Here is a 26011-nt window from a genome sequence, read left to right as displayed (position 1 = left end):
CATTGTGAACGCAACTCTGCAGGTTCAGTAGTATAAACAGGTATCTTTGTATTAAAGAAAAAAAGATGTAAGTGATTAAATCATAAAGTAATACAAGACACATTCATCTTGAACCTAAAATTTTGCTCTATTTTCTTTTCTTTAGTCAGCATAAACTGTATTACCAAAACACAATACAAACACAAATTCAATAAGAACACACATTTAGCAGCATTATTTTGGGAAAACAAAACAATTACAACATTTATTAGGCTTTATTATTATAATTATTATTATCTTTACATTTATAATTGTCTTTAGTTCTTAATCCGTAGGCTATTAGTAATTTTCCACCTGTTGTCCTTGTAGTATACTTGTGTGATTGCAAATGCGGCCTTTGGAGACTCTTTGGTTGTTTATACGATTTTCATAGTTATTTTATTTTATTATTTGAATAGCTTTTTCATTTAGTCTAAAGTGTACTTTAAATTTAGAAATGTCTTTTGTTTATACTTTTTGTGTTTCAAGGGGGGTTGACAATTTAATCGTTTATAAGCCGATTATCACTCAAATATTTTTTATATATCGCCCAGCTTTAGTTCACTTACGTGATTTGGATTGATTGCATTCATATCAGCAGCAAAGTGTACACCCAAGTTCAGAAATCAGTGTTCACATTATCTAAAGGAACCAAACTTTAATGTAATTCGAACCCAGGTGCGCACCAAAAATGCTAGAGTGAAAGCACCATAACTGGCCAGGTAATCTAAATAAAATGATATATTTAAAACTCTTCACCATGTGTTTTTAATCCAGTGCAACGTAACATCCTGGTTAAATATTTTAGGACAGATCATAATAAATAAAAATAAATTAACTATTAAAACATTCTATGATTTTTCAATGACTTTAATGATTTTATTAATTTCCATGAGTTTTCCATGCCTGGAAATCACAATTTTAAAATTCCCTGATATTTCCAAGTTTTCCATAACCGTGGGAACCCTGGAGAGGAGATGAGAGGAAATACAAGGGGATGCTGTGGATCTGGTCTTTTCTGAGTCCCCACCCTGCTCAGTTGGACATAAACAAATAAACATGCACTCACACCCACAGTGAGCAAGAGAAGAAAGAGAAAGGGAGGGAGGGAGGGAGGGAGGGAGAGAGAGAGAGAGAGAGAGAGAGAGAGAGGGAGAGAGTGCAGGACAGAAAAATGAGGACAAGCCAGCTGTTACCATTGCAACTTAGTGTGAGGTGAATGACAGCTCATTAAACTTCAAAGGTCAAATGAAGCTTGTAGTGACAAGGTTTCTATGAAGAAGAGACTCCTATATGTTGGGAAATAAAATTATACCTACCATTTAATTAAAATGTCTAATCTTGCTTCAGTGGAAACCCCTACATTTTTCCAACCATTTGATTATATTAATCTCAGTGTACAAGCAAGTTTGTCATATACTCAATACACCATAGAATAAATAATAATAATAATAATAATAATAATAATAATAATAATAATAATAATAATAATATATTCTTGCCATCTAATCTCTATTTTGGCTAGTACTTTTTCTAATGCATTTGAAACTTTGTAATGCAGCATTTTGTTATTGTTACTGTCTCCTTAAGATGAATCGTTTACATTATATCCTTCTTTATTTTGTTCATTTTTTGGATAAAAGCATCTGCTAAATAATCGTTAATAAATCTGCTAAACAAAACACATCTTTTCCATGAGCACTTGGCCATGCACTCTTAAATGCAACTGCAACTTTGTAACGCAAAACGTTTTCATACTACTGTCTCCTTAAGATGAATCGCTTATGATATATTATTCATCTTTTGTATGTCGCTTTGACATACAAAAGGCCATTGTAAACGCACAAGCACAGTACAAATCTGATATTAGCAACAATTCTATACTAAAATCTAGCTCAGACTAAAACTGATTTGTGTTTCAAAATATTTAATTGTGGTATTTTGCATATGAAAATCTTTGCATGTTTTATTGTAATGTTATATACTCTTACATTGCCTGCATGCATACATAATATGTACATACAAAACAGCAATATTATGATTTCCCCAATAATCCACAAGAAAAACTCAAAACATTTAAGAGTATAGCAAGGATTTTATTCAATGAAAACACCTCCACTGCCCTCTTGTGGTCTTCCAAATAAATAACTAAATGTTTGAGCAGAGAAAACCCCTCAGGCAACTTTTTGAAAAGAAAAGTTTGCATTTTCACATTATTTAGAGTGTTATAGAACAAAGGCCTAGCGTTAGATACTGGAGAGTGCTACAGGCATCAAAAATATAATGGTCCACACTCTAGATAATCTAATGGATTGTACACCCCCAATAGAGGCATGGTTCATTAGACTTTTCAGAGAGTGGATCGGTCCATTGCTTGTGTAAGTAAATGGTTTGCAGTGTACAGGCCCAGCACTGTTCCACATGCTGAACAGCTAATGGGGCACAGAGATTCTGATAATGACCCACTCTCAGGTAAACCATAGCCTGATACATAACCACTCTTCATGGGAATGCTTTGGGCCCCGGAAAAATGCACATTTTCTAGCCATGTTTTCAAAAAACTAGTGCGCTTGAAGTGGGTGGGCTTGGAAAGCTGAGATCTGTTCCAACAGAGATGGCGCATATGTGTTAAACTGTTAGAAAGGTTTGAGCTGGGAATCACATAGTTGAAGAGATTAGCAGGCTGATTAAACCCTGTTTGCATTCACAGAGACAATACTGAGAGTGTGAACTGCAGGGTAAAGGGGTGTGATAACCCTAACCCCATCAATCTAACACTGTTATTCGAAAATGAAATGACATCTGAAACGGTTCTTAAAGATTATAGGTAGTGGGAACACAGTTGAACATAATAATTTACTACCTGCCGTCTATGGTAGGAAGATTATCTCTGTTTAAATGATGCTAAAATCTGTACTCACTGAGACACATGAGTGACTGGAACAAGTGAACTATCTCTCTCTGCTTCAGTCTCCATATCATCTGCAAAGCTGCTGCTCCTCTGAAGTGTTGGCCGAGACTGCACATCCAAAAACCCAGGGGATTTTTTCCCTGAACAAACAAATATACACATGATTTCAGACTGAAAGAGCCCTTTTCTTTTCTTTTCTTTAAATAAATATTCCTTTGGAAAGTCTGTAACGTCATCTATGAATTCTTCCAATTTCAACAAGCCCGCAAAGATCTGTTACGCACCTGGAGGTGGGGAGAACTGGAAGGACGAAAGAGAATTCCATGATTGTTCCCGCTCTGTGATGAGAGAGATTGAGCTTAGTGCTTTCAAACTGAACATTGCAAATAGACTGATGAGTCCATGTATATGTTATTTCATATTAAATAATTACACCACGATGGACATGCGGGCTTAACCCTTTAATGCATACCTCGTGTCTTTAGTGACACGGGACCTCATTCCAACACCTGAATCTCATCCATTTTTTTTATTAAAAAACATTAAATAAAATGTATACCGGTAACTGCTAAATTACCAAAAGTGTATTGGGTCACTTAACACCCTAGATATGTAATAGTATCTGGGTTATATACATTACTATCACAGGATATATATTTCTTTGTTTAGTACAAGACAAATGATTTGTATATATTCATACAAATCATTACTATATCACGTTGATGGCGATGGTGATGTATCAGTATTCCATATTCGTGTTCACATACATATTATAAATGCTATTTCTTACTCAAGGTGGAACTAATGTGTCAGTGATTGACTTGATTTATATTTACAGACTATTATTTGATGGACACGCAACATGGTTGTAAACTATAGCAAGTAAAACACATTAACAATATGATTGGCTATTTTCATTTGGGTGTACTGTACACAAATTATGTAAATTGTGCATCAATTTTGACTCAATAATTGCCTGAGAAAATACATTATGCAGCTTATGTGTAGATTATGTGTTATGTGTAGCTAAATGTGTGTTTGACCGCCAGTTGCGTCTCATGAAATGTCAGTGTGAAAGTATTGAATCCTGTTATAGATTTGCTGCATCATCTCTTTGATCAAAAATAAAACATCTTTCAAAAAACATTTTGAAAATGTAACACTATCTGGGCATTTTTAGATCCAATTGTTGTAGATATACAGTACGTGCTGATGGATATACGTCTCTATAGAACCAAGTGTGTCATAATGTATTTTCAACACCAATGCATTTAAGGGTTAAAGAGGTCATATCATGAGGAATCCATTTTTTCTTGATCTTTCTAGATCAAAAGAGTATGGTGTAATATGAAAATATTATGTAACTTTAAGAACTCAAAACTTATTTTCCACTGAAAAACAGAGCATTTGTTGAGCTTGAGCTGCCAAAACAACTAAATTCTGAACTCTTGAACTTTCTGACGTCAGACATAATACATCAACAAACGACCATCTGCGTTTACATGCCTGTTGGCATACTCAGTCTGGGGGATGTAATAAGGAGAATGTTGTATGGGAAATGGTCATGAAGAACTAAATTATAAGCAGATTTGATACAGACAAAAATACCTGTCCTAATGTTATAGGCAGAAAAATAATTTGATATGAACATTTAAAAAGTTAGGATATGCAACATGGTTAAATAAAAGGGTTACTATGAATGTATCTGTGAAAACCAATTAACAGATAAAAGGACACAGAAATATGGAAATAGCACATAGCTTAGACAAGACACATGTAGCAATAGACACTAACTGAAGCTCACCACTTCTTCTGAATGTGTTTGCCCCTGCTGTGCAGACCGGAGAGGGAAAAAAATACAGAGGGTAAAGAACTGACAGAGTGTAAAAGTAGAGATATCAGAGAAAAGATACTATACAATGCACTTTGATGAACTTCAACAGCATGACATGTGAAATATCAGCAAATGCATTGCACACTGAGAGAAAAGGTCAACATGTGAAACAAAAATCCCAGTTTATTGTTGGTACTACCTGACTGTTGAATGCTGCTCAATGTATCTTGACTGACATCTTTTGCATCATCAAAAGAATCGTAGGTTATGGCGGGTATGGTGGGAGAACTGGGCCCATTATCTCTCTCATAACTCTTTATCTTTCTCCTCATCTTTACCTACCCAAAGTAAACATAACAGAATCGAGGAAGAACTTATCTAAGCACTTGATAAACCTTAATTGAACTTTTTCATTACTATTATTACTATGACATATTACATATTAATATTTCAGTTTAATGACTGAGTTACAGTATATATCTTTTTAAAGAGATAGTTCATCCATAATTTACTCTCATGCCATCCCAGATGTGTATGACTGTCTTTCTTCTGCTGAACACAAAGATTTTTAAAACTATATTTCAGCTCTGTAAGTTATTGCAATGTAAGTGAATGGTGACCAGAACTTTGAAGCTCCTAAAGGACATAAAAGCATAAAAGTTATCCATATGACTCCAGTGGTTTAAAATATGTCTTCTGAACCATTCCAATCAGTTTTGTGTGAGAACAGACCAAAACATAACTCCTTTTTCACTATAAATCTTCACTTTCAAGTGAAAGTGAAAGTGGAGATTTATAGTAAAAAAAAGACTTAAATATTGATCTGTTTCTCACTCACACCTTTCATATCACTTCTGAAGAAATGGATTTAACCAATAGAGTTGTTTGGATTACTTTTATGCTGCGTATATGTGCTTTTTAGAGCTTCAGAGTTCTGGTCACCATTCACGTACATTTTATGGACCAACAGAGCTGAAATATACTTCTAAAAATCTTTGCTTGTGTTCTTCAGAAGAAAGAAAGTCATACACATCTGGGATGGCATGAGGGTGAGTAAATGATAAGAAAATTTTATTTTTTGTGTGAACTACCCCTTTAACTTCTCTACTATTTTTCGTGAGTGACACCATTTTGTGCTTTTGTTGCTTATCTGTGCAAGCATCTTTAAATAGGTAGGTAGCCTACCTTTAATTTTGGGCTGGGCATTAAAGTGCTGGATGCCACATATTTCCTCTTCACAAATAACTTGTAAGTAGCAGAATCATCGTTCTCTAGGGCAAAGCACCTCCAGGAGGCCTTAAGCATAAACAAAAACTGACTCTGGAAGCTCTGATCAAGGAAAATCATGACTGACAAATAATAAGGAATATGAAGTTTATAGGCAACCATAAGGCATACCTGTATCAGACATGCAGCTGCAGGGATTTGCCTGTTGAAGTGTTTTTGTCTCTGTTTCTGCTGTACCTTCAGAGCAAAACCAGAGCCGAGGATTCCCTGTGGGGACATACTCTCATTATTCCCTTACACTGGCCTGCTGTGTGGAGCAATTGTTCTAGCTATTAAAATACATCTTTGTATCTTACAGCAGGGAGGGCAAAAAACGAGATAGCAAAGACAGAGAAACATGATGCGATGGTCTTCCCAATCCAGGTCTGAGGGACCTTGTCTCCATAGCCAATAGTGGTTACTGTCACCTGAGCATTTGCACAGAAAAGACATTTGACATTCAACACCCATTACTCAACACAATTCAGTTCAAGGCTATGTGCCTTCAATTATCCATGCAATAGCCATTGTGTCTGTGAAAGTCATGGGTGGGGATCTACCTACCACACCCCACCACAGAGCATCAGCATAGCTGCTGAACTCTGTAATACCGTGATCATCTACTGCATCCTTCTCTGCCAGATAAACGAAGTAGGAAGAGAAGATGAGCCCCAGGAATCCGATGTAAAGAGTCGTGATCAGTTCCTAGAAAGAGGAAACAGTCCCTAGAAACAGACTTTTTACAGCACTCTTAAAAATAAATGTTCTTCAATGGCATCATCACCTATAGCGGTAAAGAACCCTCCTCTTATAAAGACTGATTTTTGCTATATGAGGTTCTTGTGTTGGCTATATAGTTCTTTGGAGATTATAAAGTTCTTAAAGTGATAGTTCACCCAAAAATGACAATTCTGTCATCATGTGCTTACTCTTATTTTTGTTCTAAACTAAACCAAACTGAATGGAACAAGAACTGAAAATGCAGCATTTACAAAACGCTCTCCATTACCACATACTTGTGTTTTGACGCAAATGCTCAGACTTTCAAAGTATACTCCTTTTGACTGTGCATGCACTCACAGGAAGTTGGCAAACATGCACTATGACAGCTATGAGATAATGGACTATTCAGGTGTTCAGACCCATAAAGTTGTATTTATGGCACCTCAAAATTAGGTATACATGCAGGCATCTCCAGACCTTCTCAAACACGCTGTTTACATCCACTGTTGTTGTTCTTACATTTGTTTCATGTTGTTTATTGGCGATTACATTTCTTGCACGTCTTGTGAAAGCAACAGCTCAATTGGGAGTGTTGTCACCTTGTGGACCCACGAATTAGTGCAAATAATTCCAAGCGCATACGCATACTGCGGGCTCAGTGTACGTGCGGTTACAAAAAATCAGGTCGCACCCGCTCAGTGCTCGGGCACTCTGCTGATGACATAATTTTAGTCACCCGTCCTGCACGCAGACACATAGTGTTTCACATCTAACCTAAGTACTGTATACTTTGGGCTTAAGCCTTTAATATTGGTATCGGGGTTCCTAAAAAGAACCAGTACAAAGATGGTTTTAAAAGAACTAGAGCATAAAACGTTCTTTGTAAACGTCCTGTAAAAATTGGAACCTTTTAAAGATTGTGAAGTTTTACCGATCATTAAAACACTGTAGTGTGTCATTTGTAAATGTGCTGTTTTAGATCCCCCACCTGCCGATGTATGAAGACCACTGATCCAAGCAGCCGCCAAGTTCCTCCCTGTCGATCCACATGCAGCATTCGTAGGATCTGCAGGAAGCGGACTCCTCTGTAACACACACGTCATGGCCTCAATACAATGCAATGAGAGTTGCATGAAAGTCTGATTAAGGACGTGCTTTCAGGGCCAAAGTATGTTTAATGACTTGAATAACATTACCTGACAGCAGAGGTGGCAAACACCTGACCATTAGAGCCAAATGCCAGTACAATAATGGAGGCCACCACCACAATCAGATCTAGCAGAGAGGAAACAGAAAGTCGTATGAAAATGCAACAGCAAAACGTAGTTTGAAACAAAACTTTTTAATGAATGCACCAGAATTTTGAACATAAATTCATCCATTCACCAATGACAGAGATGGGTTTTCGGGCAAAGCGAAGCCTTCCCAGAATTCCAACATATTTACTTCGGCATCCTGCTGACCACAGGCGCACCACATACTCCACACCAAAAAACACTACCAGCACTAATTCCTGCAAAACGATAGACAGAGAGAAAGAGAGAGAGAGAGAGAGAGAGAGAGAGAGAGAGAGAGAGAGAGAGCGAGAGAGAGAGAGAGAGAAACACTGTGCTTACACAAAAGAGTATTAAATGCATAAATCATTGACATTATGCACTCCTGAAAATTAGAAACTACTGTGAACACTGTGTGAACTGATTCCTGACTATGAGAAAAAGTTGCAACATAATGTTAAATGCTAAATATAGGGCGGTTTATTTGAGCAATGAGTTTGCTTTGAGAATGGGCTTCACAATACAGCTTTATTATGCTGAAAATGTGAACAGTTGTCATTGTAGATTTCTTTTGTGATCTATAAATACCTCATGAGGAATAGAATTGCCCTTTTTTCCTAAATATTTATGAGGTATGTCGAGAAATGTTTTTTCCTCTGTGTACCGTGCACATATCCTATGACTGAGATGCATAATGACAGCTTTTTGGAAAACAATCCATTGAATTTGTCTTTTGTGGGGGATGGAAGCTCAAAGTTGATTTGGTAATTTGATCATACATCATTTGGAACATGATAGGCTCGAAAAATGAACCACTAACCTCATTTACAAAACAACCTGAGTAATATTGATATACATGGAGGGATGCATTTTATACATGCATATTAAGGCCAGTTTGTGTGAAAACACAGGAAGGGTGGGTCATGGCCATTAACAGTAGTTGCCCTTGTCTCCATCTTAAAAATGGCAAAACAAAAGAGGGCTGAGATTCTGCTGAGCGCAGACCATTTGAGAGCTGTGAGGAACCAGACATGTATGAGTTATGAGGCTGGCCGTGAAGCCTTCTGTCACAGCACAGTCTGGAGAGCTGGATCTAGTCTACGTCTTGGTTTGAGAAGGAACTATGAAGGAGCTTTGTCAGCTGCCTGGGTGGGGACAGCTCTTGGCACATAGATGATTGGTAAGCTTGTCCAGCTTGTCTAAATCTTCCCAAAAAATGAAATTAAATTACAGGCACAGCCCTGGCCTGTGGAAACAGACAGAGTATGAGAGGTGAAACGGAACTGAGAAAGGTGAGGCAGGTCAACACACAGAGGCTGAAAAGTCATTGGAATCAGCAGAGGTCACAGCAGATGAGAGAGAAAGAGAGAGACCTCTGAGTCTAAAGGAGAAGATGCCACAAGCAATCCTTACTAGACTGAAAGTAAAACAGTGCCCTGTTTAAAATGGAATATGATATTTCAGGCAATAGACCTTATTCAGAGTAGCACCGTATAACATTTTTGATGGGAATGAAAATGAAGCTGTGAGGGATAGACTTTCTTTTCTACACTCACTAAGTACCTGTGGCAGGGCGGAGGGCGGGGCCGGGTCGTGATCCTAGGCACCCGGTCCCGTATTAGGCTAATCAAGCCTCCGAGGTATAAAGGTCGACTGCAGGGTGTCGTGCGGGAGATCGTTTACGGACATGTTTGTCATGTGTGTGTTTATGTTGTCTTTTAAGTTTACTATTAAAAATATGATTTATATCGTCAAGCTGGTTCTCGCCTCCTCCTTTCCATTGATCCCTTTACAGTACCTTATAAGGAACACCTGTGCACCTACTGATTCATGCGATTATCTAATCAGCCAATCGTGTGGCAGCAGTGCAATGCATAAAATTAGATGCAGATACAGGTCAGGAGCTTCAGTAAATGTTAACATTAACCATCAGATTGGGGGAAAAAAATGTAATTAGTGAGACGGGCTGCAAGATGGGCTGGTTTTGAGTATTTATGTAACTGCTGATCTCCTAGGATTTTCATGCACAACACTCTCTAGAATTTACTCAGAATGGTGCCAAAAACAAAAACAAAAAACTTCCAGTGAGCGGCAGTTCTGTGGACAGAAATGTCTTGTTGATGAGAGAAGTCAACAGAGAATGGCCAGACTGGTTTGAGCTGACAGAAAGGCTACGGTAACTCAGATAACCGCTCTATACAATTGTAGTGAGCAGAATAGCATTTCAGATTACACAACACGTCGAACTTGGAGGCGGATGGGCTACAACAGTAGAAGACCACGTCTGGCACTTTATTAGTGTTATGAACGTAGAGACGAAGGCAGGTGAAGGCAGACGAGGAGTGCGGATCTACGTGCAGTTCTTTAATTGAAAATAATAGGACAAACAAGACTGGAACAAATAAAACATCCACAATGGGAAAAAACAACATAAACATGAAAAAACCATCAACGGAAAGTACAGGACAGGGGAATGGAGTACCGACAGGATTTAAACACACAGATCATAAAAATATGCACAAACATCAACATTCAACGACCGACAGGGGAATGGAGAAACAGCAGGGTTTAAATACACAAAGGAACAAACAAGGGAATGAGGGACACCTGGGGCAACAATCAGGGAAGGAGAACCAATCATAAAAAGAAACTACAAAGGACTACAAAAACCAAACAGGAACTAAACTAAACTTCAACATAAAAGCACAAAAATAAAAGACAACAGTGAACATGACAATTAGGACCATAATGTTCCTAATAAAAGTTCTCAGTGAGTGTATGTCATGCACTGTATAAAACAGTATAAAAGTTCTAGGTCAAATCTAATTTTCACGAGATGTGTTTTCTGAAGTTTTTGTGTACTACATTTTTTTCGGAAGCTGAACGATCAACACCAAGTTAATCAACAGCACAAACCAATGAACAGTCTATGTTCAGTGTTTTTGGTACTCGCTAAGTATTATAATATTGTACTGCATTGAAATAAATGGTAACCTGCAATTGTTTACACAGAGATCTCTTTCTACTTGATATAACCCATAGAAATTAAAGTAATGGTTTAATTTTTAAAGCATGATTTTCAATCACATTTTTTCATTTAAACTGCTTAATGAGGACTTTAAGACATTACAGCATAATTTTCTGTAAAGCTGCTTTGAAAAGATGTGTTGCGAAAAAAAATCACTTTATTTGACGTATCCTAATTTTTCAGGATGATTTTACACTTAATAACATTTATGACCTCATTTAATCACATTTTTGACTTGGGAAAAAATAGTTAATTTAGATGTTACCACATGAAGCACATTTTTAGGTTACCTTAAAGTGTGTTTTGTTCTATCCATCACAACTAATTAAAAACAAAAAACAGATTAATATCCAGATAAAGACTGCCGCTTACTAAACTGATCTGAGGTTGTGTCAATGTTTTAATAGTCTTTTCTAACCCTCTAATTATATATCTAATTTGGGGTACCAATTTTGCTCACTCCATGATCCTGGTTCCTCCACTTGGTATCTAATTAAATCTAGGCTTGTGATCACACTGACCAGCTGTCATATGGAAGGTCTGAGTATACGGCCAGTGGGCGACAGAGGCCATAATTTCAGCTTTTCGGGGGTGGGGGCGGGACAGAGGAAGCAAGACCCCAGATGCAAGGGCCTCTCTTAGTTACCATAGCAATAAGATATCCCATCAAAAAGCAGGTGGAATGCGGTCGCCAGGGAGCGCAGCGGAAAGGTTCACTGCAAGGTGCCAGCTGACCCCAAGTCATTAATCTCATAATATTACATTAAATATAAAAAATGGACTTACTATGAACAGGATCATTAAGCCTCACTGAATGACTAGCCTCCTTATGCTCTAGTCTAGCCTATGCAAACACTTGAAGTCCATTGACAAATAATACCTGTTATAGAATTAACTAAATCCTTACACTGTTGAAGAGAAAGCCACAAAGCAAATACAATACTGGTGTGGCAGTGTTAAAGATTTATATGGATTTTTTGAGGATTTGGTGAGGTTTTAACTACTCTCGTTAAAAAATTGACACAGTAAAACATTGTTTGAGATGATACACAGTCGTATCTATTTCTCTACAGGCCTAAACGTCCTGTTAAACACAAAAGAAAGGCATTAGCTACTGTGGCGGGGGAGGGGTGACTGACGGCAGTGTCTCTTATCAGTGAAAGCGTAAAAGGGATTAAGGTGATTTGTCCAAACACCCTGAGTAACCCAAGCATTAGAAATGAATATTTAAAAACTCCAGGGGTTAGGAAGTCCTTTCACCCCATTATAGTATGTATACCTTTACGCAAATACCCACACCTCATTCCTAATTGCTGCTTTGTCAGGAGAGGACCATCTTTTGGAAAGTTAAAGTTTGCTGGATAATGTTTAGTTTCAATTAGCCTTAGCTGCATGAATCACAAAAAGGCTAAAAACCTTATTGTCCCAGGGTAAAAACATCACCACAAATAGCTAAAATACAGCAATAAATGTAAATTGCACATTTGTGGTGGTTTCAACTAGGAAACATTTCATAATCGTTGGGGCTTTTGTCTATTTACAGTTTTATTATCCATTCCTGGGGCCTGGGTTAACACAAGGCTCTTACTGACAAAGAGAGAAACATCTGTGTTCTGTCCAATTAGGGGAGGGCTCTATATAGCTGATAATTGTTTGGAGTAGGAGTTAGCAGGACTACTGTCCTTCCAAAACCTAGAGACAGAGTTTGATGATGTGTTATCACACTTAGCATTTAAGACATTTGGTTTTGACGCTTCTTCATGGGGAAAGGGGAAGCATGTGAAATCACAACCATTTAGTTTGGAATTTCACAAAGAGTGTAGAGTGTCCTGTGTGAATTCCAGTACCTATGCACAGTGTAACATCCTGTGTGACTTCCACCGCCTACCGCTCTTGCACAGGTAATGATCAACGTCTGAGACTTCACCCCCAGAAGTGTGACATACACAAAATCCTTTTCCCCCATAGAATAGGCTCAGTTAATAAGTGGCAGAGGCATATGTGTTTTTGAAAGTACTGCTAATGCCCAGAAGCACTCTCAGCTCATGGTGAAACAATGACATGTTAATATGGATTAACAGGGCCCATCAAGACTATTACTGGTTGACACTGGAGAAAGAGCTAAACAACTGATCCAAGTTAATGATTAATCTGCATTTAGCAAGACTTGCCTGATAAACTTTAGCTTAATTTACATATTCACTTACTCAATGTAAAGCACTCAAAAGGAGACTTGAAGGGAACTACATCATGATACCCTTCCTTTGCTAATGCCAAGTAGCGTAAATATTATTGTTTTGATCATGGCTTGGCGAGCAGTTTGACCATCAAGAAATAATGTAAAAAAGGGGCATGTCTGCTTTTGTTTGCCTCAACAGCTGTGAGACGCCATTTGGAGGCCCATGTCTCATTAAAAAAGGGGTGAGAACAGGGGGGTAGTGGAAGGGGTGATATGGTGGTTAGGGTGAAAGCCCAAAGTATACTTTGCTCAGACACGAATTCTAGGTGTCTGCATACAGGACGAATGATGCAAATTTCATCTTCCGCAGAGTGCTCATACACTGAACGCCTGTAACCGATTTTTCCAACTACACATACTCTGAACTCTGAATTAGTGGGTCCACAAGGTGGAAACACTCACATTTGAGCCATTTCTGTCACAAAGTAGCGCTAGAAGAAGATGAAATCACCAGTAAACAACAGGAGACGAATGTGGAAACAACAACATTGGATGTGCATGTCAAGAAAGAGTGTGAGGAAGACGGGAGATACAGGAATTTGTATAACTAAATTTTGAAGGAATAAAAAGACATCTTTATTGGTCTAAACTCCTGAAGAGAAATAGTGTCTTGTAACAGTTGCAGCATGTACAGTATGTGCCCACAGTCAAATGAAGTATACTTTGAAAGGCTGAGCGTTCACTGCATGCAGACACTAAGCGCTTGCATCAAAACCGCAGTACACTTTGGGCTTAATCAGTGGATCTACTTCCTGTGAGAACATCTTTCTCACTCATGTGACTGTATTAGTATCTATCAGGTTCAGAAATTAACCAGGGCTTAGCCAAAAATGCAACCAAAAGTGACAAAATAAACTTAAGCTATTGTGCTTGATTACTACATTTAGGTACTTATTATACAAATAATTATTTTGGAATTTGTTTAGACTTGCACATTTTCTATGTTTTCAAGACAAAAATTATAATATATATATATATATATATATATATATATATATATATATATATATATATATATATATATATATATATATATAATTTTTGCTCCCACTCTAATTTTATTTAGACATTAAATTTAGCTGGAATTTTGAAATATTTCCTTTTTAAAATATTTTTTAAGTTAACAAGCTAATCAAATGCGATCCAGAAAAAGTCATTTTTATTTAACCCTTATGCCTTAATAATTATTGAATCACATTATAGTTGTTCCTGGTCAAAAGTGACCGGAAACATTAAGTGTAATTTTTAAATTGCCATGAAAGAAATGTAACAACTCTAACTTCAATCATGTAAAAGGACTAGTGTTGTGCATTTTGAGTGGGTCTTTGGGGTATTTAGTCATATACTTTTTTTATTTACCTATGTGACCTTGAAATTGACATTCAAAATTTACTTTTTTATGAATATTTGCTCAAATACCGAACCAATCCTCGTAAACCTTACACCGTTTGAAAGCTTAAAGTCTCAAGAATCAAACTGTGGTGTCCCTTTTTTTAAATATAAAAATATATGAAAACCAGATTAAATTCCAAGTATAAACAACAGGTGGCTGCAGAGAGCTACTTATTCATCTCTGGTTGAAGAGAAGATGATTTATAGATTTTGTTCTGCATTTAGATACATATTTAAACATTATCAAAGACTACTTTTGCCAAAGTTTAGAATTTTTGCAATAATGGCACATTATTATTACAGTTAACCCTGAACATGGTGTTACAAAGAGTAAAATGTCCCTTTGATCTGTACGTCTTTGATCTATGTGTGTGCGCGTGTGTGTGTGTGTGTGTGTGTATGAGCAGACTGCTTCCAAAAACTACCTTAAATAAACAAGTAATGACCTTATTTATTCCTGGTTGTAGTAAGATGAATGTGTGTGTGTGTGTATGGGGGGGACACAATTTCTAGTGTCCCCTTAATTTAAATAGCTTAAAAAACATATTAAACTATTTTTTATTGAAAATGTAAAAATGCAGACAGTTTTCTGTGAGGGTTAGATTTAGGGGTTGTGTTAGGTTTAGGGGATAGAATATATATTTTGTACAGTATAAAAACCATTATGTCTATGGAAATCCTCATAATGATAGGTAGACCATGTGTGTGTGTGTGTGTGTGTGATGTGTGCGTGTGTGTGTGTGTGTGCGTGTGCATTTTCAGCATTGTAGATGTGTTATGGTCTCACCCATTCATTTTGGTGTGTGTGTGTTCTGCATTGTGGCTGATTGTTTTATTTTTTTTGACAAATTTCAAAATAATTCCTTTGTTATATAGTATGACCAGTTAGGGTTTATTTGTGAGTGTGCGTGTGTGTGACTGTGTGTGTTTTGCACATTTGATGTTTGGTTGTCTCACTCCTTCATGTCAGTGTGTTTTTTCTGCATTGAGGCTGTTTTTTTATTATTTGTTATTAAGGTATATTATTATATTAGATATTATATTTTTATTACAAAAAAAAAAATAATAATTGCCCCCTTAGTTACTAAATCTCCAAATCTATGAAACTGCATTCATAATGGGGTTCAGCTGGAATAAACACACCCATGCCTGATTACTGCCAGCCCTGTTCAATAAAATCAACACCTAAATAGAACTTTTTTAGCAGCATGAAGTTGGCTAAAAGGTCTCACCCAGTAGTACACTATGTCAAGGTCCAAAGAAATTCCAGAAATTATGAGGAAAAAGGTGATTGAAATACATCAGTCTGGGAAGGGCAAAAAAGCTATTTCAAAAGCTCTGGGACTCCAAAGAACCACAGTGAGAGCCATTATCACCAAATGGAGAAAATTGTCACAGCAGTGAACTTTCCCAGAAGTGTCCGATCTTCCAAAATTCCTTCAAGAGCACAGCGGCGACTCATCCAAGTCACATAAAAGCCAAGGACAGCATCCAAGTAACAGCTGCAGTTAAAGGTCACTGTTCATGACTCCACGATCAGAAAAACACTGGCCAAAAATGCCATCCGTGGAAGAGTGGTGAGGCAAAAACCACTGCTAACCCAGAAGAACATTAAGGCTCATCTGAATTTTGCCAAAACACACCTCGATGAACCTCAAAGCTTTTGGGAGAATGTTCTGTGGACTGATGAGTTGAAAGTGAATCTGTTTGGAAGACGGGTCTCATTACATCTGCCGTAAATCAAACACAGAATTCCACAAAAAGATCATCATACCTACTGTTAAACACGGTGACCAGGGCGACTTGCAATAATTGATGGAAACATGAATTCTGCTCTCTACCAGAAAATCCTAAAGGAGAACTTCCAGTCATCAGTCCATGAGTTGAAGCTCAAGCGCAACTGGATTATGCATCAAGACAATGAATAGCATAGGAGTAAGTCCACCTCTGAATGGCTCAAAAGAAGCTAAATTAAAGTTATGGAGTGTCTTAGTCAAAGTCCTGACTTGAACCTGATTGAGATACTGTGGCAGGACCTTAAACAGGCAGTTCATGCTCTGAAACCCTCCAGTGTGGTGAACTAAAGCAGTTCTGCAAAGAAAAGTGGGCCAAAATTCCACCGCAGCGTTGTGAAAGACTGATCTCCAGTTATCACAAGCATTTGATTGCAGTTGTTGCTGCTTAAAGTGGCACAACCAGCTATTATGTTTAAGGGGGCAGTTAGTTTTTAGCATGGGTGATAGAGGTGTTGGATAACATTTTTGATTAAAAAAAAATCAATTTAATATGTAACCATCTGTTTGATCAGCTTAATCAATGCATAAAAGTTACTTTAATAAGAAAATCTGTCACTGTCTTTTGATGTCGTCACTCTTTTCTTGAAGCTAAGAAAAACATTTACATTTAATTTTTAAATACAATTAAATGTGGATACTTTTTTACTATCCCAGCCATATAAAAAACTACTTTTGAAAAGTGTTTTGTACTGTTTATACCTCTTCAAAATGGCCAAGATATTTAAAATGTAGATTGCAAAAATGCCCCTGTGGTGAATTCCTCAGATTTCTTTTTATTTTCTTTCATATTAACATTTGGTATATTTCATTATTTTCTACTCTTGGCCTATCTAGTGGGTTTAGTGGCTTTACAGACGCTGTAGTGACCTGTAAGATCAGTCTAGTAAGATACCTGCATTTGTTGTGTTGAGGCAAGTGTTGTCTAATGCTATGCTAATATTAAGTGATTTATTTAAATTCATTGATTTAACTGATGTATCTGACATAAATGGGTGATGTGTTTATGAATGATTATGGGAAAATATGCTCTCATATAGGTAAAAATATATGGGGGGGAGGGGGTATTACCCTTAAATATAAATATAATTTCTGACATTGGTATTCACTCATGCTAAAAGTATGGTGTTTGAATGTTGATGTCAAAGCTACCCTTGACACACAATAGACAACACCTGTTGTGAGCTTGGTTAAGCCCTGGGCTGATTTAGCTAGTCATGCCCGATAGTTAATCCAAAAGGTTTTTTCTGCATCAAGCCCTACACTCTGTGGAATGAACTTGTGATGTGAGGCGTTGTCTAATGAACACAGCGCGTAGATTTAATCCCATTAGCCGGTGGCAGGATTGACCTCTGACATGCAGTCACCACATTATAATCTCTATCCCTCCCTTTCCCCTTTTTCTGCTGGTCGTAGACAATTGATCTTTTTCCTCCTTTTGTCTCTGTTCCACGGCCTGTAAAAAGGCAGCGTAAGCTTACAAACAGACATAATGTTGCATTGGGGACAGTGACTAATCTGGACATATGGCATTGAGGCTCTGGACCATTGACACACAAGCAACCTTTTGTCTTGAACATGGTATTGATTATGTTCATATTTAACATGACCTTTGTGGAAAGAAAATGCTTGAGCAAGCACATTAATTACTTGACAGATTGTGATCTGAGTACTGATCAAAACAAAGCTTTAGATAGACTAACAAGGTTGCCTCAACCAATTGAGGGTTTGCACAAATGCTGCAATGGATTATTGAACAAAGCAAACAGAATGATTTAATAATTATAAGCTGCCAGTAGACAACAAAGCACGATGAGATGCTCACCATCATGAGAAACTCTGGATTTCAACTGCTTGAGTAGTACAGACTTTGTGATTACTATCCTCTGGGGTTATTTTGGAGATTGCTAAATAATATAATATTTCCTGTGTTTTAAAGACCTTAAACCCATCAAGGGAACATAAAAATGATGCACTGATGCCCTCTGCTGGAAAATGCCATTAGATCTACATTACAACTACATCTACATTAGGGCACAAGCTGAAAAATTATAACATTTTACAAATGTATTTTTTTATTTAACAACTTCTAAGTCTAAAGCAGTGTGACTCACCACCCAGAATAGTGTTTTATTAGCCAGTGTTTGATACTCATCAATGGTGGACAGCACACTGAGGATCAGGCAAGAAAGCACAATGAGGAATCTGCAGAGGGAAAGGAAGATACAGCATTTTAACATTTATATAAAGATGCATATAAATGTTCACGTGAGTATGAGTACATCAGTTAAATACACTACCAATAAATAGTTTGAACTTGACTGAATTTGACATTTTTCCATGATCTTAAAAACTTTTAATACAAAGGTTTATGTTTATCCATATTAATAAGGTTTTGTAGACACTTGAAGCAACATATTAATTACTTTACCAAACTAAATGTTTATTTATTCATTATAAACGTATTATCTTTCACAACTTTTTAATAAATGATTAGCTCAATAAGAATGAGTAATTTCTATATATTTTAATGGATGAGTTTGTGACGGGATAGTGAATGAAAAGCACCCAAATAGTGCCCAGCATACATGGGAACTCCTTCAATACTGTTTCAAACCATCTCAGATGAATCCATTAGGAAGATAGTTGAGAGAATGCGCAGAGTGCAGAGCAATGATTCTAGAACTTTTGCAACCAACACTCTCATTTGTCACCACCTACTGGTGTGAAGAAGTCAACTGCAGAAATGTTTCAAACGACATGGACGAGTTGTGCTCCGATTGACAGGTAGCCTACTCGCGCCCCTTGGTTGAATACCCTGGATCTAGGCTAAGGGCGGTCTGCTCTACTCTGAAGAAACTAAAAATAGTTTTGATTTGCTTAACAACTTTTGGTCTTAATTGCCATACTTCCATTTGTGTTTTATGGCTTAGAATGAGTATCAGGACCGGCTCCACAGGGGGCCCTTCATGAGCATATCCCATCTTGACAACCACACCAACACCCACCCTTCCAACTGTTCGGCCCACCCGGAGGGTCCTATTGCCCACCTTACATCTTAGAGCTGGGGCCGGGCCTGAAGAGAATGTGTGTTCAAGCTATTAACTGGTAGTGCAGATACAGGACCAACTTTCATTGTCCCACTTTATCTTGAATAAAACATTATTATATAAATTAAGCCTGGAGCTAGGTCCGTTTGTATAGTACATTACGAATACTGTGAATGTAGATGGTCTGTTAGGACAATCAGGTTGGCTACCAATTTACCCACTCCACTTAACTTGATCTACAGGGTGAACTGCACACTGTCAGTGTGAATAAACGTATAAGTAATGTGTAACCAAAGAAATGCTGCCATAGTGATTCTTCATTCCATTTCAGGATTGTTATTTTTCCAAATTCACAGACATTAATAGTAATACACATATTTATTATGAGAAATCAGATATTTGATCCAAACTATGTTTTATAAAGTAAAACAATAATACCTCAGGTCTGTAAAATGTACAGGTTGGTGTTTAAGCCCCTGTAACAGCATCTACAGCTAAATAAAAAGCTTCAGTAACAGTAGAGTTTAAGGTTAAAGGAAACCCCCCCCCCCAACCCTCCAAAAAATGATCTCATAATTTACTCACCCTCATGCCATCCCAGATGTGTGCAACTTTCTTCTGCAGAACATAAGCAGAGATTTGTATGAAAATGGTTTAGCTCTGTAGGTCCATACAATTTAAGTGAATAGGGTCCAAGACTTTGAAGTTTCAAAGTTTGGAATGCGCATGAAGTTTGAAGTTTATAAGGAGCATAAAAGTAATTAATATGACTGCAGTGGATTGATCAATGTCTTCTAAAGCGATCCAATCGGTTTTGGTGAGAACAGACCAAACTGTAACTCATTTTTCACATTAAATCTTGTCTTGCAGTCTCTAGGCACAAACATGATTTCAAGCTCAAAACACTTCCTAGTGCTTGACACATGCACAGGGTGCTAGATGGCACAAGGAATTGTAATCAAGCTTGAAATCATGATCACAAAGGAGACTGCTGATGTCAAGATTTATAGTGAAAAATTAGATTTTGATTAGATTACATTTTGGTCTGCTTTCATCCCAAACCTATTAGATTGCTTTAGAAGACATGGATTAAACCACTTGAGCCATATGGATTACTTTTTCATATTACATCAAGTTTAGATCACCATTCACTTGCATTGTGTGGACCTACAGAGATAAAATATTCTTCTAAAAAAATTGTTTGTGTTCAGCAGAAGTCATACATATCTGGGATGGCATGAGTGTGAGTAAATCATGAGATAATTTACATTTTTGGGTGCATTATCCCTTTAAGCACAAGCAAGGTTGATGACTTTATGTTCAGTCTGGATTAACCAAGGCTTTGTTGTAACTCATAAGACACATGATAAATGTGTTCTTTGGGAGAGATAACAGTACTTAAAGACAACTACACTATTAATCTGACAGGGAAAACTCTATAAACCGCAAGATGGCTCCTGTGTTTAAAACCGACTTTTATTTTATTTTATTTATTTTTTACTCGTTTTTTTTAACTAAAATGATCATATTGTGCAACAGCACGTAAAGGAGAGAAGAAAAACAGCATTATGTTTACCATACAATACTATTGCTAGTCAGTGTTTGGTTTTGGTAACAATGCTTTACTTGCACAACTGTTCTATCATCTCAATAATTAATTAGTCTGACTGTATTAACAATAAAAATGAAACACCAAGAGGTATGAAACCCAGCTGCCACAAACAAACAGAGCCCAGCTGTTGTCAGTCATCACAAATTCAGAGGGAGGGGCCAGAGATGTAAACAAGCATATCCTTGGGGTAAGATGACTGGTATACAAATATCTATCTTATTATGTAATCACTACTGTTGAATGACCTTGAATCTGCTGCAAGCAATCTGTGAGAGAAGTTACATGTCAATAAACACGCCACAGGCTATGTCACGATGCAGCTAGACACATCAACTCATCAAGTGATGCTAGGGTTTAGTGGCTAGAATAATTGATCTCCCAATCCTTGGCGGTTAGTCAGGGATAATAAACGTTGCAAATGACTATGTTGCTCACAGCAATTAGAGGTGAAATATCAGCAATCAAAACAATCTGAAATAGTACTTTGATGAGAGGCGTCACATTTTTTTTCTGATTCATTCGACCATTTAAACATTCATACCTGGAGAAACCACTGAAAGTAAGACTTAAAGGGCAGGTCTGAAAATCTTATGCAGAATCTCATGCACAACCATGCCAACAGGCACACAGAACAGCATGGTTATGGAAAGCCAAATTATCTTTAAATGTTCCCAGCATCACTCATCATAATTGCATTTTTACTAAAAAGAATTCCAATTACAGAGCTCTATAATTAACTTTTCACCTCTCACTGTTTATTACAGGTATGATGGACAAATTAACCCATAATTAATTAGGGATTCATTGTACTCCGCAATTATTGATTGGAGTTTACACAGTTTTGTAACTGAATACTTTTTTGTATAATTTAATTGGTTATTCTCTTGCTATACACTATTGTTACTTGTATCTTTGTTTTGCATGTCTATGCTGTCTTCAGACACCCTATGTGCTTAGTAAACACCTTGCATGGCAGCCAAAGACAATTTCACTCGTTCACATATTACACTCTGGTGCAGAGATAAAAATGTAAATGCACTGAGCACAATTACTAGTTTTACCAACAGCATATGCACACGTACACAAACAGGGGTCATGCTTTGACGATAAGTGCCTTTCGTTCCCTCATGGCTTTGGAGCCTTTGAAGCAGTGATAAGCATGTGCACATTCTTGGCTAACCTACTGTACCCTGCTTAGTACACTCTCACTCAAGAGAAGAATCTCATTGGGGGCCTGGGTAGCTCAGCGAGGAAAGACGTTGACTACCACTCCTGGAGTTCACAAGTTCGAATCCCAGGGTGTGCTAAGTGACTCCAGCCAGGTCTCCTAATCAACCAAATTGGCCCGGTTGCTAGGGAGGGTAGAGTAACTTAGGGTAACCTCCTCGTGGTTGCTATAATTTGGTTCGCTCTCGTGGGGCACGTGGTGAGTTGTGCGTGGATGCCGCGGTGGATGGCGTGAAGCCTCCACATGTGCTATGTCTCTGCGATGACATGCTCAGCAAGACCACGTGATGCGGAGGCAACTGAGATTCGTCCTCCGCCACCCAGATTGAGGCGAGTCACTATGCCACCACGAGGACCTAGAGCGCATTGGGAATTGGGCATTCCAAACTGGGGAGAAAAAGGGGAGAGAAAAAAAGAAAAAATAATAGAAGAATCACATTTCTATATTCAGTGGAGACCCCCCTCAATTTTCTGCTAAACATTGAGGCCGAGTGGTAGACTCTTGGTTAAGGGCCTGGGCTAGAAAGGTAACAGGTGGGGATGAATTATCAAATAAGGAGCCCACTTATGCACTTAAGCGAGGCAGTTAATCCCAATTGTCTCCATAGGGCCTATCCCCAAAATTATTGCACTGTAAATCACTTTGAAAACTTTGAATTTATCTGTTAAATGACAAGCAAGCAGTTAATTATAGAGTAAATCCTAACCCTCAGTATAATGTAAGAAGTACAGTATCAGTTAGTATCAGTTAAATATTTCAATATTAGAGATGTCCTTGCTGCAGATTCTGTACAGTATTTGACACTCTCACACTCTGATTCTCATGTTCTTCTGGCATCTCTACCCAACACCACTGAGTCACAGGGTTACAGAACCCACAGGGCCCCTGCTGAAGAGAGCCACCTTTGCAGCCAAGTTTAGCTGCCCGCTATCACCTCCTCTACAGTTAGAGATATAGACCATACAAGGGAGTTTGTTATGTCATTTTAAGAATTACAAAACAGTATCCAGTTGCAAAGCTTCCCAGAGATGCATTTTATAGCTCAGGAGACTTCTCAGTCATTTATCATTGAAGTATCAACTTTGTCTTAGATGTTTCTCCTAATACTCTCTTAGGAACATAAAAATAAGACAATAATGAGTCAATTGTTAACATACAATAAGTGTATAGAGCTATAAAATTATGTGAATAACATAACTAATAATTTGCTCTTTTGATGAATTTGATGAGGAGTCTTTGATTTCATATGGAAATCTTTATATATATATATATATATATATATATATATATATAGATAGATTTTTTTTATTGCAGTCTTTTGGTACGTTGGCAAATCTGAGCACTATTTAAGGCAATGTTGAGATCTCTGAGAAAAACTCAAGACATATGTTATGTGTGTGTGTGTGTGTGTGGGGGGGGGCTCTCTCTATAGAAAAATTATGTTATTCACATAATAAGATGTTATTCACATTTTGAAAAAAATTACACACTGTACAATTTAGCTAGTGAGCATTACTGATATGCCTTCAGACTAATTTAAATGTGTCAGATTTACCTCTGCATTCATGCACACAATGGCCAAAAAAATATCCTGTAGATAAACAGGTGCAATGAGAGTACACCTAAATGGAATGCTGTAATTGACACTTTTCACTATTATATAACTGCAACAGCTGTAATTGTAATCTTGATTATTTTATCAATTAATTGTGCAGCCCTAATCTGAGGTAAAGAAGCACAATTTCTGTATGATACCAGTGATGTGAGATTTGAAATATGTTTTTTAATCATAATTTTCACCAACCATTTTGGAAATTTCAGTCTTTCCCCATTCAAGTAGATAGGAGCTGCACTTTCATGACTGGAAATAGCTTCCTGGGTGCATTCCAATGTTGGCCGCCAGTGAACTGTCTTGCTAGAAAGTCTTTGTTCTGGGTTCAGTAAGTTAAACTCATAATGTTGATTTCTACAAAAAAATTATTTAGACTCATAAATTGTGGTTACAGTAAGGCACTTGCAATGGAAGTGAATGAGGCCAGACCATTAAAAAACACACAATGTTTCAAAAGTATAGCTAATAGACATAAACAATATATGTTAACATGATTTTAGTGTGTTAAAATTGTATACTAACCATATCTTTGTAAAGCTATATGCAATACTATAACTATATTTCGATGAAAACAAAACCCTCTAATAATGGTATTGGATCTAACTTTACAGGTAACTTTACAGATAAGGTTAGTAAGTGATTTAATCTCACAAAAATATGTATAATGTATAATGTTTACATCTTGTGGGTATACTTTTGAAGCAATTGTATTATTTATGGACGAGCCCAATTCACTTCCATTGTAAGCACCTTAATGTAACCACTTTTTTTAATAAACAAGGGGTGAGTCGAAATAATGTTGTTGTAATCCACATTATGCTGCAAATGCTGTTGATTGAGCTTAACTTGTATTGAACCCGGAATATTCCTTAAAAGATATGTTTTTCTTTATTCAAGCACCATTCACATTCCCTTTCTTTAGCTACTAAATTATTTAAATTAATACTCTATATGAAGAAGAAAAAAACTTTACTATAGGAAAAAAAAAAGTATGCTGAATGAAACAGTGACCTTGAGCAATCAGCTTGCATATCACTATTCTTATCAATAACTTTTTGGATGGATACATTGCCTCTGTTTTCTAACAAAAGTAAACAAAACCTATTTGAAAATGCAGATATGACATTATTAAATGGTTCCATTCTCTGAAGCAATCACAGAAAATATACTCACACTGTGAAATGATAAACAAAGCATTTCCAACCCGATGGTCTCTCTAAAAAATTATATGCACGTCCCTGAAAGAATGCTCTAGAGAGGATGGGACGGGTGGTGCTGTGCACGGACATGCGGTGATGGAAGTGTGATGCCCGGCGCTGAGTGATTACTGTCTGGACAGTCGGGTACTCATTGCGACTATTGCCGTCCACAGTCGCGTTGCGGGACCTGCCGAACCGTACACTGTCCCTTTGCATATGTAGAGTTTCGCTCATCTCCAGTTCTGTTTGAGGAGAAGTTCTGACAGTCCACGAAGGGTCTGTGGCTGTATTCTGAGGTGGAGAGGTCATGCCGAGAACACACTTTCACGCGTAATCTCCCACGCGACTCCAAAACAAACTTATCACAATTTGAATGAGACGGAAACAGAAACTAATGATAACTTTGTTTTAGGATTGGGTTTATCCTCTTCTTCTCTTTCGCTCAAAACAATTATAAAAACACTTTTTGCATCGCTTCCTTTGTGTTTTCGAGATGAACAGCAGCATACTGTAGGTGCAGGCAACATGTCAGTAAGCATCATAACGCATCAACCCTCATGGCACATGACCGTGTCTAAATGAAACTCCATGTATCAATATTCATAACCCAACAGTGACGTACCAGGAAGCAGAGTCAGCCATTGTAACATGCCAGTGTAAACTATAGAGGATACATGAGTGATTATGGTTCAATAAAGCTTCAATATTAACATGTTATAGTGCATTACAGTAGATTAAATGCCATGCAAATAAAACATAAAAATATGTTTTATATTTTAGAGTACCATTCAAACAAAACAAACAGCTACAATAATAAAGACTAAAATGTGTT

At 37.3% G+C, this 26011-nt stretch overlaps 1 protein-coding gene across 1 annotated transcript in view; it reads right to left on the bottom strand.

The window, feature by feature from the left end:
- Positions 1-25686, bottom strand: part of kcnq1.1 (potassium voltage-gated channel, KQT-like subfamily, member 1.1) — a 55222-nt gene extending 29536 nt beyond the window's left edge. Inside the window, exons 1-13 of the mRNA XM_052142340.1 lie at positions 25154-25686; positions 18593-18683; positions 8139-8265; positions 7949-8027; positions 7741-7837; positions 6594-6734; positions 6347-6457; positions 6162-6257; positions 5949-6059; positions 4963-5101; positions 4734-4760; positions 3214-3267; positions 2940-3069 (exon numbers count right to left, since the gene is read on the bottom strand). Of these exons, the coding sequence (XP_051998300.1) occupies positions 2940-3069; positions 3214-3267; positions 4734-4760; positions 4963-5101; positions 5949-6059; positions 6162-6257; positions 6347-6457; positions 6594-6734; positions 7741-7837; positions 7949-8027; positions 8139-8265; positions 18593-18683; positions 25154-25488 (1538 nt within the window). The 5' untranslated portion in view covers positions 25489-25686. The remainder of the gene's footprint in view (positions 1-2939; positions 3070-3213; positions 3268-4733; positions 4761-4962; positions 5102-5948; positions 6060-6161; positions 6258-6346; positions 6458-6593; positions 6735-7740; positions 7838-7948; positions 8028-8138; positions 8266-18592; positions 18684-25153) is intronic.
- Between the last annotated feature and the right edge of the window lie 325 nt (positions 25687-26011).

Source organism: Xyrauchen texanus, chromosome 2 (assembly GCF_025860055.1).
Source record: "Xyrauchen texanus isolate HMW12.3.18 chromosome 2, RBS_HiC_50CHRs, whole genome shotgun sequence".
Taxonomy (NCBI): domain Eukaryota; kingdom Metazoa; phylum Chordata; class Actinopteri; order Cypriniformes; family Catostomidae; genus Xyrauchen; species Xyrauchen texanus.
Note: the sequence above shows the minus strand (reverse complement) of the source record. Positions and strands in the feature narration are given on the sequence as shown.